This window comes from Melospiza melodia, chromosome 1 (assembly GCF_035770615.1).
Source record: "Melospiza melodia melodia isolate bMelMel2 chromosome 1, bMelMel2.pri, whole genome shotgun sequence".
Taxonomy (NCBI): domain Eukaryota; kingdom Metazoa; phylum Chordata; class Aves; order Passeriformes; family Passerellidae; genus Melospiza; species Melospiza melodia.
The window spans coordinates 15,318,555-15,333,430 of record NC_086194.1 but is presented as its reverse complement, the minus strand read 5'-3'; the positions used below and the strand labels follow the sequence as shown (position 1 = coordinate 15,333,430).

At 39.8% G+C, this 14,876-nt stretch overlaps 1 protein-coding gene across 10 annotated transcripts in view; it reads right to left on the bottom strand.

The window, feature by feature from the left end:
- Nucleotides 1-2,666: 2,666 nt before the first annotated feature.
- Nucleotides 2,667-14,876, bottom strand: part of ARHGAP12 (Rho GTPase activating protein 12) — a 75,149-nt gene continuing 62,939 nt past the window's right edge. For 8 of the 10 annotated variants that reach the window (XM_063148794.1, XM_063148742.1, XM_063148762.1 and 5 more), the window contains 7 exons: nucleotides 12,885-12,987; nucleotides 12,028-12,147; nucleotides 9,089-9,187; nucleotides 6,965-7,042; nucleotides 6,036-6,170; nucleotides 5,665-5,767; nucleotides 2,667-5,245 (listed from right to left, as the gene is read on the bottom strand). In XM_063148794.1, coding sequence (XP_063004864.1) covers nucleotides 5,071-5,245; nucleotides 5,665-5,767; nucleotides 6,036-6,170; nucleotides 6,965-7,042; nucleotides 9,089-9,187; nucleotides 12,028-12,147; nucleotides 12,885-12,987 — 813 coding nt within the window. In that variant the 3' untranslated portion in view covers nucleotides 2,667-5,070. Of the gene's footprint in view, nucleotides 5,246-5,664; nucleotides 5,768-6,035; nucleotides 6,171-6,964; nucleotides 7,043-7,712; nucleotides 7,945-9,088; nucleotides 9,188-12,027; nucleotides 12,148-12,884; nucleotides 12,988-14,876 lie in introns of those variants that run through there. The other 2 variants (XM_063148752.1, XR_010026706.1) reach the window with 2 other exon arrangements.

The window sequence follows — 14,876 nt, the reverse complement described above, 5'->3', positions numbered from 1 at the left end:
GCAGGGGCCTGGCAAGGCCAGCACCCACAGAAGATTCACTCAGTCACTCAGTGCCAGGGAGAACATCCCTGCAGCAGCAGGAGAGCTTGGGGACAGCACTGTGCAGCTCAAGCCCCTGCAGCCAAGCACCACCCAGCCCAGGCTGATAGGAGAGGTTTTCTTGTAAAAAGGTGATTTTTCAGTTCTGTTTCCAGGTTAGTCACCTCCTTTACTGGAACAATTGGAGAGGTGCATGCAGGAGCCACCAAGCCACCACCAGCTCAGCATCAGCCTCCTCATAAAGGCAGAGAGCACTGGCACATCAGTGGCCAGGAAACACTGCCAGGGGTTTCATTCCAGTCATTTGGCTGCAGCACTTGATGAACTAGACAGGCTGACCAATGTTTAACATGTATTTTCCAATGCCTGATATAAGAAATGACAGCTTTTAATTACAGTGCTTAATTTTTTAGGGGACAGCTGTTTCTTTCACATTATGAATTAACAAGCTATTCTGAGCAGATTTGTACTGTGCAAACAGATCTGAACTAGCTATGAAGATAGTTTAGCTTGGAGCTTTATTTTTTTGGCATACTCCCGCTTTTGAGCTTCATGCGTTTGTTTCTTCTGTGTGCTGAGGTTGTAGCAGACAGGACCACCTGTGCTTCTCAGGATCTGCTGCCACAAGGGCTGGATCTTGGATGGGGCCCTCAGTGCCACCAGAACAACATTGCCAAACTGAGAACAAGTTTAATTTTTTATTGCACAGATGCTGGTAGAAGGGACACAGTTCTTGACTCCCATTGGCACTCAGGTGCTTGTGTCCAGGGAAGTTAGACACAAGTGCATCCCTGAGGAGCTGACTCACAGAAGACACTCCAGAAAAGATGGAGAAAGGCAGGCACTGCTGCTTTGCAATGGTACTTAACTCCACCTGTTTGCAGAGCAAATGACCCTTAAAAACATAGCTAGGCCTTCATCTGTATTTTAAGACATGCAAAGGAAGAAAAAGAGAAAATAAAATCAACTCCAGCCCACACTCCAGGCAGCCTGGCTCTCTCCCAGGTCTCTAGCCCGGATTCCTGCAGTTCTGAGTGAATGTTTCTTTGCTATCTTGCTTGTCCATCACACCTGCTTTGTCTGTTGCCTTCAGTGTTCTGCATTTACTTATTCCCACACTCAGGATCTCTCTCCCCTTCCCCAGCCCACTATATGTTAGTGTAATAAGCTGTAAAATGAGATTCTATGAAAAATAAAACTGACACTGTACCAGCTTGTTCCACTTTGCATTCTAAGTTTGCTGAACACAACACAGATTTCTTTTATTTTTTTAAAGTAGCAGCTGAAACTAGAATCTGTTTGGGGAAGTTGTAGGAAACTAATATTAGAGCTGCCATTTAATTCTCAGGGCAATAAAATGGACTGAGAGGCCAAGTCGCCTCTGAATGCCTTTCATGTTGGTTTGTTACACAGTGTGAGCTTGTTTTACAAGTGCTCTGTTTACAAGAATGCTGGGGGAGCTGGAGAGGGGGGGAATGTTCATTTAAGCCCCACATTCACATAGGGCTACTTTTGTAAAGGCCTGATCCAGTCCTACCAGCTTGTGCTTGCCCACAAGACTTCCCAATTGTGGAGGCTAATTAAGATTCTTCAGAGGAGCTCTGCTCTCCCCAGCGGCTGCAGGCAGCCTCATCAGACATGCTGTCCCTCCCCCTGGGCCGGCAGAATGCCCCACTGTGCCTGCCTTACGTGATGCCTTATGAATTAACCAATTGATTCTGAAAATATCACTACTTTAGGGCTAAATAAAGCTGTTCCCTTCAAGGGGAAAAAAGTCCAGCATAGGAATAAACTGATACTGTGTTACCTATAAACTCCCTTCTCTCTCATGCTGCAAGGCGAGGATTCGCTTGCCAGGGTACAGTGAGTTGAGTACAAAGGGAATTTATCGTGGATTTCTGTGAAAATAGGGAGGTTTTCCTGAGCCTGGACAGTCAAGCATGACCTATCCACTTGCAAGTAAATAAAGTTTCCTGCATGCAACTCAGAATTAAAAAAACTAGTTTACCTGAAATGGTAAACTGACTGTGCATATTTGCCTTGCCTTTTTTGTGCCCACTTCTCTCTCCAGCTTCAAAATGAAGAAACCTGCAATCAGTACAGATCAAGCACAGCTGAAAGTTGCTTGGTACTACTGCTGTGTAGCTGAACACAGCTCTAGTGCTGGAACAAATATTTCAGCTGGCACCAATGCATAATATTGCTCCTCCAGTTTCTCTTGAGTGGTCATGGGACCCAAAAATTTATATTCAGGTTTTAAATTGCTTTTAAACCAGAACTAAATCTGATATAGAGCCTGAACTGAGGAATATAAAAAATTAACTATGTTTCATCTGATACAGATAGCTTTCCCCTGGTGAGTTTGTGCAAATTTCTTATTTTGATGACTTAAAACAAAGCTAACTGCAGGAACAAGACAAAATCTTTCAAGCACTGAAGAAACCTAATGTGGTGACATACATAGTTTCATGTTGGCCACAACAAATGTACCATTAGCTTGGATTTTCTCCTCTTCTGAATGTCTCAAGTGTTTGCCTACACCTCCTTCAATTAAAAAGAATCCTCTTCCCTCCCCAAACTAGAAATTAGAACATTAAGACAACTTCACTGCACAAAACCATACTAGATATTGTAATAACAAAATGCTTTATTTTTGGGGAATACAAGGAAATGTGTGACATCCTCATAATCAAATTGCTTTAAAAAGGCATTCTTCCTTTGAAAAAGGTAACACTTGCAACAAAAGGTGACCGGTGAACAAGCCCTCTCATGTAGCAGCAGGAATTCTTCCTTTACAGCCAAAGGCAGGGTTTGAATAATGCACAGCCACAGATTCCATCTCAGTCAATATTTTCCAGCAGGTCGGGGCACAGGCTCAGCACTGCTCGGTGACAGCCCAGAGGGAGGCTGACACCACAGTCTGAGACAGGGCTTTCACAGCTCTCACCCAGGTCGCTTTGCAACAAACCACAAGACTTCACCATTACCACAAGAAGACACTGAGAAAGCCACAAGGTTACTAATCTCCTCGCTCATCTCCAAAAACTTTTCATGCAAGCCTTATGAAGTTCTCGTGAAATTCTCGTACCATCAGTCTGGTTAGAGCTCAGTGTGTCCCCACAGGTCCCCTCTGCTGCCAGCCAGGGCTGTGTGTGACAGGGACACAGCAGAGCCAGGGCTACTGACACAATCCCCTCCTCAACGTAACTGCTTCCTGTACAGCGGGCTCCAAGCTGGGATGTGTTTCAAAGACTGCACATTTATATCCATAAATTACTTCTGCCCTCTCTGAACCTCATGTTAGAATTCAAGGTGTTAAAGAAGGGGACTGGGAAGTTCCTAAAATTGTCAGGTTATAAAGTAGGCATTCATATTTCAGTCCAGTGTGACAGCTCTTTGTCACAAGTGGTATCCATCCATGCTAAGGGGTGAGATACATTGGTCTTGTTCAAAGGGGGCTCGTGTTGTCTGAAGTGGGTATGGTAAACTCTAAAAGAACTATCGGTTTTCTTTATTCAGGTTAGACATAACAAATATGTCAGATACAGCAGTTAGTCTAGAAAAATACATTTAAAAAAATCTTCAGCAGACCATGCTCCCTGTAACAAAATCTTTCAAAACCAATTTTACAAATTTTTCTACATTAATGTAAAAAGAAAATCTTAAATTTAGCATAGTGGATTCCATCAAACATCTATCTATCAAAACATGACTTTCACTATCTGCAGATGTTAGAATTCATAATACATTTTTCTAATGTATCCTGTACATATTAAATAATCTAAAAGGCTCTTCTTGTAGTGCATTAACAATTTAGCAAGCACACTCAGTATTCCTCCAGTACCATTTGCATTACAGTTATTTGCCCGCAAATGTAATTAACATCTAAAAGTGCACACAGTTAGATCTCCCTCCCTCCCCATAACCTGTTTCCCTGCTGAAACCCAGACATCCACTGGAAACATTATGCTACTGTAGCTAATCTACCCATGATTAGAAATGTGTGACTAAAGTGTTCTTCAACTATACAGGAACTGACTTATATACAGGAATCAAAAGGACAGCCTGTATTTACACCAAGAATGAACTTCCACTACCACAGCATTAACCAGAACTCAATACAGTGTTACAGTCGGTATTTACTTAGGACTTTAGCTTTAGATCAGTATAACACAAAACTTAGCTCAGGACATACCCTGAAAAAATGAACATGTTTATTAAATATTACTTCTATTATGTCCCACGACAAATAACCGTAGCTGGATATTCTTACAAGTTCAGTGTTTGAAATAGTGTAATAGTGTGCTGCTCTATGAAGCAGCAAAGAACTTCCAGAGAGGCTGCTGGGGAAAAAAAGAGGAAGAAAGAAAGAAGTAAAAAAAAATCCTAAAAAACAAACAAACAAACAAAGGGAAAAAAAAAAGACAAAACAAAAACCCCAACAACAGAAAAACAGGAAAAAAAAGAAGAACAGAGGGCAGCAGACATGAAGGGAAGAATTAGATTTAAATAACTAAACCAAACTGTTAGCACAAGTCTAGGACAATCAGGCATGCAGAAACCCCTTGGAAAAGTGTCATACAGATCTAAGTAGGCTGTAATAAACAAGCTTAAGATGTAACTTCACTGAATTTTTCCATACTGGGAAAAATGGTAGGACTTTCCCCCATCATATGGAAGAATTTTGAGATTAAATTCCAGATTATCCAGTCTGAGATTATTAGTTTTACTCTCCAAGAAATCCAGTGTATGAACCTATATTAGATTTTTCCAATGATACTTTAAAAAGGCAAACTAGAAACTTTTCAATTAATTTTTTATATTGAACTTTTCAAAGAAATCTGAAGTGTTGTCTTTAATTCGCATTAAAGTGGTCAAACATTTCTCCTGTTTCTTCCCTCCCCAAAAGTGCAAAAAAACAAGTTGCTGCTTGGTCCACAAACATAAAACATCATATACAGCAAGAGGTTTTTCTTCTGATGGAGTACTGCTGCCAACCCATCACTTCCAGTTTCTCCTCCAAGAAAAATGTCAGCGTCCAAAGATGGAATTCAATTCCAGTAGAATTAACTCTACAATCTGATTCTGGTATACTGTGTGGACTGCTATGTTACCAGTCTCTTTCTCTGGTTTTAATAAGGTTGGACCAAAAACTATTGCTACACTTTGATAGGTCATTCGGTTCTTTTCTCCATTTTCTACAACTCTGAAAGAGAAAACAATACACAAGAAGAGATTTATCAGTGTTGGGGCAATAGGATAACAGAAAAAGATACATCCCAAAGCAAATGGCTATTCAGAGGATTTATTTAATGAGCAGTCCTGCTATTAAGACATACAGCTGCTGTAATTCCCTTCTCTATGAAAAAAATTCTGTTTTGAAATGTCATTCTTGGTCCTCTCATAGTCCCTCTAAAGGACTTGGCAGCAAACATCACAACTATGCAACATACTGTCTCTAGTCTGGTGCTCTGCAAGCTCACATCCAAACAGACTGATACATGCTTTTTATCAAGTCCAATATAAAAAATGCAGTAAGAACAGTCACTTGGCACTTTAAATTGGATTCTTTATCTTTAAGGAAAGATCAGCAACACAAAGCCTTTCCTTCTACCTGTCACTTACCTTTTCAGGTGTCTAAAGAGTACCTGCATCGTGTCCTGATTTGGTTTTGGCAACTGTTTGATTAAATCTTTAACAGCAGGGACACGCTGCCGTGGTTCTTGCTCTGCAAAAGGGTGAGGTTGAGAAACAAAAGTTCAGCATTTTTGTTTAAAACTTGAGCACAGAATTTGAGAGGCTGGGCAGGAAAGCCGCGGTTTGCGGCGCTAATCCGAGATAGGACACTGCCACCTCCCGGCCAGCCCCGGCAGCACCGACAGGAATCCCGGACAAGTCACCCCGCTCACAACCAAAACATCCCTCTCATGGCCAAAATCATGTTTGAAACTGTACAGGACTTATCCAAACACCATGTGCAAGTTCTCCAGACTTACTAATTGCATTGACAAAGTCATTGAAGTGGTTGTAAGTGAACAGTGGCTCTGGCAATTCTCTGAAGAACATTTTTAGAGCTCCTGTAATGACATGTATATCTTCCCATTTACTGTCATTCAAGTCCAGCTTCTCATCTGAGAGAGAGAAATAAATAATTAATGATAATACTACAACTATAAAGGCTCTTTTACTTTTTTCCTTTTTTTTTAAATAAACTCAACTTTTCTTCTGTACTTATTGATTTCAAAGCAGTGAAGACTCCCTCTACTTCAGCACATTCCATATCCCAATCTGGGATACAGAGCTGCAGCAGCAGATGGAGATGGCTGAACTCTGCATACTGCACTACATACAGTTCCCCTACTCCTAGGGCATTTTCCAGAAGGGAATAGGAGCTGCTGACATAACACAAAATTTACTGTTGGATGCTGTCAATCAGGAAATGAGAGGTCAGATTCTGGATGGGCTATGCTAAGATACTGCCAGAAGAAGGGGTTTTATACACAGAGTACAGTGAAGAGGAGCTAAGCCCTCTCCCCACTAAAAGGCAGTAGCAAATCTCACTAAATAACCCATAAACTTACAATTTTAATGTTAGTAAAAGCTCAACATGCTTGCTGTTTTCCCATAAGGCAGTGAGATATTTTGTTTGAAACAATTCCCCTTCCTCAAATTCTATTACCATCTTTTTTTTAGAATTCTGTTCTAGCAATGCCTCTGAGGTTCACATGAGACTTAACCTCCAGAATATCAGGTTTTTCAAGTAATGTATGTTACACAGTAAGTTCTGTAATTCTGAAGTAACTTTACTTCAAGGATGACAGTCATTTCTCGTGATATGTTACAGAGAAATCCTTTTCTTTAGCTTTCTATGGACTTCAACAATCTGAAAATATATGCCATTATAATACAACTGGAGGAAGCTTACCATGATTGACTGCAAATCTCAGCTTCTGTATCACTGCAAGATTGCCACTAACTCTGTATAAGCCATCAATATCTAATCCTGAAACAAAGGGATAAATCCATTTTAATAACTTACATATGTATTGGTCTAGTAGACCTAGTAGCAAAATTAAAAGCAAAGGAAACCCACCTTGTAACAAAGAAATTAAAAGTTAAATTAGCTTGTTTTGATGGGCAAGGCATATAAAACAGAGGGGTTTTAATTTGCTGGCACAACTTTGGCAGCATCAAGCTCAATGTAATCTCTAAAACTTCCTATTCAAGTAGTAATGAGGCAACAGCTCCAAGTTTCCCCAATGAGATCAGATGTCTTGTTTAAGATGCTCTTGGTGGGTGGGTAGGGAATACATGGGAGTCCAACATGCAATAACCAGGTATTTTGTGGATACAATGTTCAATTTTTAATGTATGGTTAAGAAAACCCAATCAAGTCATGCATAGAGAGCATCTCAAAGTTGTCAAGTGACCAGGTTTACAACAAGGAATGATGCACATGCACACTCAGAGCTACCCAACAGCCCACAGAACTAAAATGGGCAGCCCCTGCCTCACAGGATTGCACACTCGACCAGAAAAGAAGAAAACTGTGTCTCTGTGGTTGCTACTGCAGTTACTCAGCAGTGATTAGGAGATAAAAAATTTATCTGAAAAGCCACTTGGATGCAGCAGGTGAGTCAGTGCCACTGAGAGGGTGAGTGTTGCCAGAATACCTGCAAGTGCCTGTAGCTCCTCAAGGAGTTGTCTGATGCAACAGAGCACAGTTACCAGCACCATCTGACATATCCCTTTTCCCCAAAATCCACTACAGAAAGAACTGATCTGAAGTGTATTGGCAGAAGGAAGAAGACTTGGAGAGGTAGGAAAAAAAAGCTGTTCATTTCTGTCAGCTTCCCCTCAGGTATTTAAAAAAGGAAAACTTCACTATCTTCACTGTAGTCCTGCCTTTAAAATAAAAAAAAAAATAAAAAACCAAAAAAAAAAAGGAACAAAGCAAGGAACAAACCCCTTTCTCACAATCTTCAGATCACAAATGGAATAAAGCCTGCAGCCACAAGCAAGGTGGCAGTTTGTCAGACTGGAGTAATGCAATGGAAGCAGTTTTTCTCCCCTCCCAGGCCACAAGATAGAAACATTGACAAAGAGGACTAGAGGCTAAATGAAAGTCCCATGGAAGGTGCCTTAGAATTCACATGTACTCCCCTGTAACACTTACCCTGATACTCAAGGGACTGTTCTCAGATTAACAGACTGGTAAATATCTGAATGATGATTATGGAGATTCCATAATCCCCTCTCAGTCATTTTTTCCAAGAGATAAGGCAAAGACAACAGCAAGAAACAGGCAAGAAAACCCACAGAGACTATAGCCAAGCCAGGAGTCACAACCAACAAATTTTCGACAAAAATGTGAAGATGTGCTTTACAGCAGAAAACCCAGAATGTCACATGTAGCTTTCAAACAAAGTGTTCTCACTTGTTAGGTAGGAAATACATATTTTTCAATCAAAGCAAACAAAAACTGAGTCAATATGTGGACACTGATAATCTCCAGAATTGCACAAAATACAGCAATTTGTGTAACTGGCTGAAGGGCATCAAACAAGCAGGCTGGTCTTCTGGCAGTCAGTGCATACACAGAGCAGGAACAGAACTTTTTCCTCAAAGTTCATTTCAAGGAATTTTTAAAAGAAGTGATTGCTAGCATGCTTAAACCTTCCAAAAATGAATAGTTGCATTTCAATAGTCTCATTTTTAATCTGGGGGGAATAAAAGAAACTTGATGAGCCGAGCTCTTCTACTACTTCTTGTACTCCCTCTTCCTTTGGAGCCTTGCTGCCAGGGGGCTGTCCTGCCTTTTCCTCAGCTTGAAATACACTCAAGCAGATTAGGTTCTCAGATATAAGATTTCCTTCCCTCTCCCCACTTTGGATCCCACCTGTGTCCTCACTCTTGAAAACCCAAGGCTAACTCCAGATACAAGTCTCAGATTAGCTTCCCCAAATAAACCAACAGCATTTTAAGATTAAATGTTCAACATTAAGAGTGGTGAGCTAGAGAGATTTGTAAACAAAAAATTCAACCATACCATGTTCCTCAACATGCTCAATGCACAGCTTCACGAACTTTGGCACCGTGCTGTTTTCTCTTTGACACAAGCTGGTGAGATTTGAACCAAAAACTTGATCTGGAACCAAGTAAAGAGACTGATTTACAGTGGAACAGGACACGAGTGACAGAACTAGTTCAGGTTAAAACAAACCTCTACAAGGGGCAAAGTCTACTGGATACAATTGTTGCAGCATTGGAGAGGAAATAGGAAAGTTTTGAAAAGAGTTCTCAGCAGCTCCCAGCGAGAAAAGCTCCCAGTAAGAAGAGCATCAGCAGCTACACAAGAAAGGAAGTTTTGCTACTGAAATCCTTTTGATCCATCAGGTGATACTTTATGAGTCATTTCATCAATAATGTTATAAGAAATGTAATGGATGCAAATGTGTCCTGTTACACTCCATTCCTGTCCCAAGATCAACATGCATTTATTGCAATCTTTGTTAAAAAATTCAAAGAGATTATGAACTTTAACCGGTGTGAAAGCTTTCGGCATTGCCTGGGGAAAGAACCCTGCAAAATGGCATCTTTCCTGCACCCACTGTTTAACACAGCATTATATATTACTTTATTTTAATGTAGAGTCTTCTGACATTATTAGATTCTGATGCAAATTTGTAAATGACAGACTTTTACCTCAGAGCTCTGAATGGATGCAAGTCTGACCATGCACAGGCAACCTGGCTGCAAAGTCAGAATCTAAATACAGATATTTATGGGCAATGGTAAATCTGAATCTTATTTTCAAAACTGCACAATCCAGGGGGAGAATTTTCCATCATAAAGTGAAGCAAAATTGAAAATTAGCTTGGACAGAGAGGAGAATCTTGCAATGTCTCAGTGAATTAGCAGCATGTAAATTCTTCTTGCTCAGATTGTATCACCAAAACCTTTGATAGATCCATTTCTATGGTTTTCATCAAAGATGCCAAAATAATAGATGGCCTCTTCTGTTCAGATGCATGAAGGTGACATGGGGTCTTGAGACAGAGAAGCAAAGATTCCACTCTGAAACGGAAGGGGTGTTTGTTGGTTTGTTTACTCTGTTAAATTAGATACATAAGTGGCCATCTTTCCAGAATCTGGTGTGTCTTACTTCAGAGCTTCTGCAAAAGAGAGACTGCTCTTGCATTTGCATCATGCACGGCACCTAGCCCATTTTTCAGGTTCAATAATTTCAGCAGATTAACAACTCTTACATCTTGACCAGTGCTTTGGGAAACCCAAACAGCACACCAAACCAATTTTACAGTATGAAAATGGGCATTTAATGGCATTCTTAGCTGGATGTGATCAGGCCAGAGGTCCACACCACCTCGGTGCTGTGGCAGCTACTCACGCAGCGAGCTTTATAAGCAGAATCAGTAGCAAAGGATTGAAAAAGCCCACGCAGCAGAAAGCCAGGCTAGCATGCAGCTGTGGCAGGTAAAGCAATGCAGATTAGCCAGCAGAAGAAAATAGTAGCATGTAACAAAGTAATTTGCTACAATTGCCTTCGACTTTAATAATTTCAACATACACAGAAGTAGTATTTTTTTCTTCACATCTTAAAAGTAATAACTGTACTTTTGATTTTCCATGTAACAAAACTTTTACACAGTTCCTTCTCCACTTAGTGCATGCTGTTTCAAGTGGATTTTTTTTCTTCCAGAACTTTTCACTAGTTTTTCTGCTCATACTGGATTTTCAAGCTTTCCATTTACTAGGTTTGTTCTGCAGCAGCCACCAAAGTACACTGGGCTTTTAAATGAAGACTTCTGTATTCTTCATTCATACAATAAATGTAAAGCTGTACAGTGCCCATCCAACTTTTAAAACTTACACCATGCTTTTAAATAAAAACCAAACTCCTCATTCCTTAATGCCTTTATTAAAAATCCAGTCATTAGCACGCACATGTACAAGTTAAACTTGGCTTAGTGTTCACTGTTGCCAATGTCAGAAGTTATGTCACTGAGCCATGACATGAATATTAAGTTGCAAAGCAGAGCAAAATGTTCATGGGAAAAATGGGAATAATGCTCCCTTATTCCAAACAAAATTTCCATCACTTACAAGTAAATTATATTTGCAGATACACAAATATATCAAATGCCACATGCAACAGAAGCACACCTGTTAAAGTATGCAGTGAGGCAAATCACAGTAGGATTTGGTCTGGTATTTGCCTACCCATATGCTATTTTGACCCTAGTAGAGCACCACCTACAAGTCCTGCTAAAGCATACAAATAAATAAATAAATGAAGTTTTACAATGAGTACCAAGTCAATAATTTACACAAACACATTAACTGAAATCTGTGCAAATACCATTTTGTCAAATTGTGACAAAAAGAAATCTTTCATAACTTTGATTCAAGAGTATCTGAAACAATTAAAATAATGTATACATTCAAAAAAAGTTATGGGAAAAAGATGTTTGAGTTAAGACTCCTGTAACCTCATCCTGGTTTCCCTAAATATTTAATTTCTTATGATATGGCACATGATTGTCTGGTTCCACTCGGACTAAAACACCTTTGGGTGAGCACACGCACTCAGCTTTGTACCCAAAGGGCTGCTCCTTCCCCTGTTTGCACAAATGAGGGTCAGATATCTGGATTTCCAGCTCAGAAGGGTGGAATGCAGTGCTTCTTAGCTAGAGAGTCCAAGTCCAAAGGGGCTCCTGGGCCCCCAGTTCTCACTGCAGTTCGGCCAGCACGGAGCCGAGGGAGAGGCATCCTCCGAGCAGTTTAATGGCCAGTAACAGCACTCAGAAGTACAGCAATCACCAGTTCCACTATACATCCAAGACTTTTGTTAAACCAACTATACACATGTATTTTACTCTGAAACTAGACCATTTTAACCCCATTTTACACATGAACTACTAAATTCAGCTTTTCAAATTATGTCCTTTGTTAAAAAGGTTCATTTACCCTTAATGTAGCCTTTTTCACGGACAGCTTGTAATGTAGGGCGCCGTGTAAGAAACTTCTTGAGCTTCGTTTTGGTCTTTTTCTGATCTGTGGAGTCTATATTGCTGGGTGCTTTCACTGCTGAAAACAGAAACACATTTGGCATTACTACCCACAGAACCAACACTGTATTTATCAGCCAAGGAACCAGCATTAAAGAAAAAAACAATTACACTCCAAAACACAAAAAATCTACTCAAATTTGCAACTCATCCCTAATTTTTTCCTTAACTTTCTGGAACTCCTTGTAAATAGCATCCATTTCTCAAACTACCAAGAGACAACCCTATCACTAAACACTTGCAAAACCAACTAAACAGTAGCTTGTGTATGGAATTGATGTGGAAATTTACAAGTGCAGCTATGTTTCATAACCCGTCCTGCTTCCCATTAGGTTAACTATCTTGAGAAAAACAAATACTTTTTTGAAAATTTCATATAAGAGCCTGGAAGGAAAGGAGAGAAAACAGTTTGCCTGGTAAGTCAGATACTATTTCTATGCATTTGACAACACCCTGAAAAAAATTAATTTCACCATTGCTTATTTTCTCCTGTTTTAAATGTGTCATACAACAGGAGCTAAAGACATTTCACACTTCTTTTTTTCTTCTTCCCTTTTTAAAGTATGATTAATAAAACATGGAAGAAAATTTACCAAGTGGCACCAAGATGCAGAATGAACTATATTGTTTCCAAACTCCATTAGTTTCATTTTTAGCTGTCCTTTAGAAATCTTCCCTATTTACACAAAATACTGAAGATGCAGAAAATGAAAACTGCCATCGCTAGAATAAATTAATGGAAAATTTTCAACTCACAACGAAGCTTCTTAGAGTCTTTATTTTCTTTCTCTTTGTCTTGTTTTTCCACTCCAGGGGAATCTGGTACCTCATCATCTAATGCTTCATCAGACTCTATTACCTGTGGGATTTAAGAAGATATGCAGTGCTCAGTTTGCCAGTTCAGATAATACAGCACTAACACACACATTGCCTGCAGACAGTTCTACAGTACACAATTTCTCCCCCTAAAATGACATTCAGTTTGTTCTTTCCTGAACTCTAGATGTTAAACATCTTCAGAGACAACTCTCATTGGCAGAGTGAGTAACTTTGAGAAACACTATTTATTCATAAGGCTCAAAAAAAATATTGCTGGACATTGAACAAAGTACAACCAGTCTTTCATGATAACACTTCATTACATCAATGCATAAACAACAGAAATCATTTTTGGTTGGCCTTATTTTCCATATCCAATAGACAAACATCAGCTATTTAATGGTCTGCCACAGAAATGCCTGACTGATGGAGAAGAAAAAAAATTCTAGAGCATTTACCCAATTTGTTTTCTCTTTAAGTAAAATTTTCTTAATAGAAAATAGAACTATCAATTGGAAAATCTCACTACTGTCAAAACATACACTGAATTCACTCTGAAAAATAAGTGTACCGGTGTCTAAAATTCTTTCCCAGTGTTCCTGCTATCAGCATATTCTCATTAAACATTGTCAAGTGAAAACACAGATCATGTTGAAGTGTGGAGGCAGATTCCAGAGTCTGCTATATCACCTGCAGCCCAGGCTATGTGTGTGACTGCAGACATACCAGGAAATGGGGAAAGAAGCTTCCTCAGCTTCAGTACAACATATTCCCCTCCCAATCTGTGCATGTCTTACTTCACTTCAACTGAAGTGAACTGGACTGCTATGCAGTCACCAAAATCTGTCTGCAGAGTGCTTTCTTTTACAAGGAAGGAAATCCTAAAAAATGAGGCAAGATTGTGCACTCCAGAGCACTGAGCAGCAGCATGACTTCCTGGACTAAGCTGTACTTTAATCTGTTACCTTTAAACACCTTCATTCCTGGTCCTTTTCCAAAGCTTTGGATAGCCTTTTTACACATCACAGATCAATATATTCAACTGGCAAATAATGTCCCCATTAAGGATCCTCTGCCACTCTTCAAGAGGCCTCAAAGCTTTTTAGGATTGGCATATTTTAAAACTATTAAATACTTTGGAAAAAAGTCAGCTGGGATCTAGTTTGTACTATGCAACAAGTCTAAAGTAATAACATGAAAATTTCCATGTTTAAAAAAGAGTAGCCACATCCTTTGCAGGTTCCTCTAGTACAGGACATTGCCACAACAGAGCCTGAGGGAGCAAAGAGAACAGAATCTGATCTGCATGTTCTTTTGAAGAAGATCTTGTCATGTATAGATCTTGTCAGCAATAGTACCTTGGTCATGGGAAAGAGATCACAGCTGCTCTTACCGTAAACTTTCCAAAATTAAAAGTTGGCTTTAGATCTGATGGATTTTTGTACCCAAAGCTTCAATGCTTCAGATTATCAGGTACTCTAATGCACTTTCTTGACTTATGGCTTGTAGTCTTGGGTCTCTTGGCTACCAGCTCCCAGCAGTATCCATCACCATTTCCTCCAGAATGCTGATAAACTCTCCTTATTCCACCATTCCTCAACCTAACAAGTAATACCCCACATCTCAGCCTATCTCAGCCTTTCCATCTTCACTCTTTTTTAAGCAGAGATGGAGTGGCCTCGGTTGTGTTACACAGGGCAGACAGGAGAAAGGGTCCCTGAGTGACTCTGCCTTGCCTGGGTATTAAGGGCCATGACATTCCCATACCAGGAGACAGCAGATTAGGAACTAAGCCATGAGTGCTCAGAAAGAAACTCAACTATTCATATCAACTTGCTCTGTTTTGGTGGAAAACACCCATATGTGAAAAGCACTAACAGAGCTAAGAGAAATGAAAGACACTGACTGGCATTGAAAGTAACAAAACTG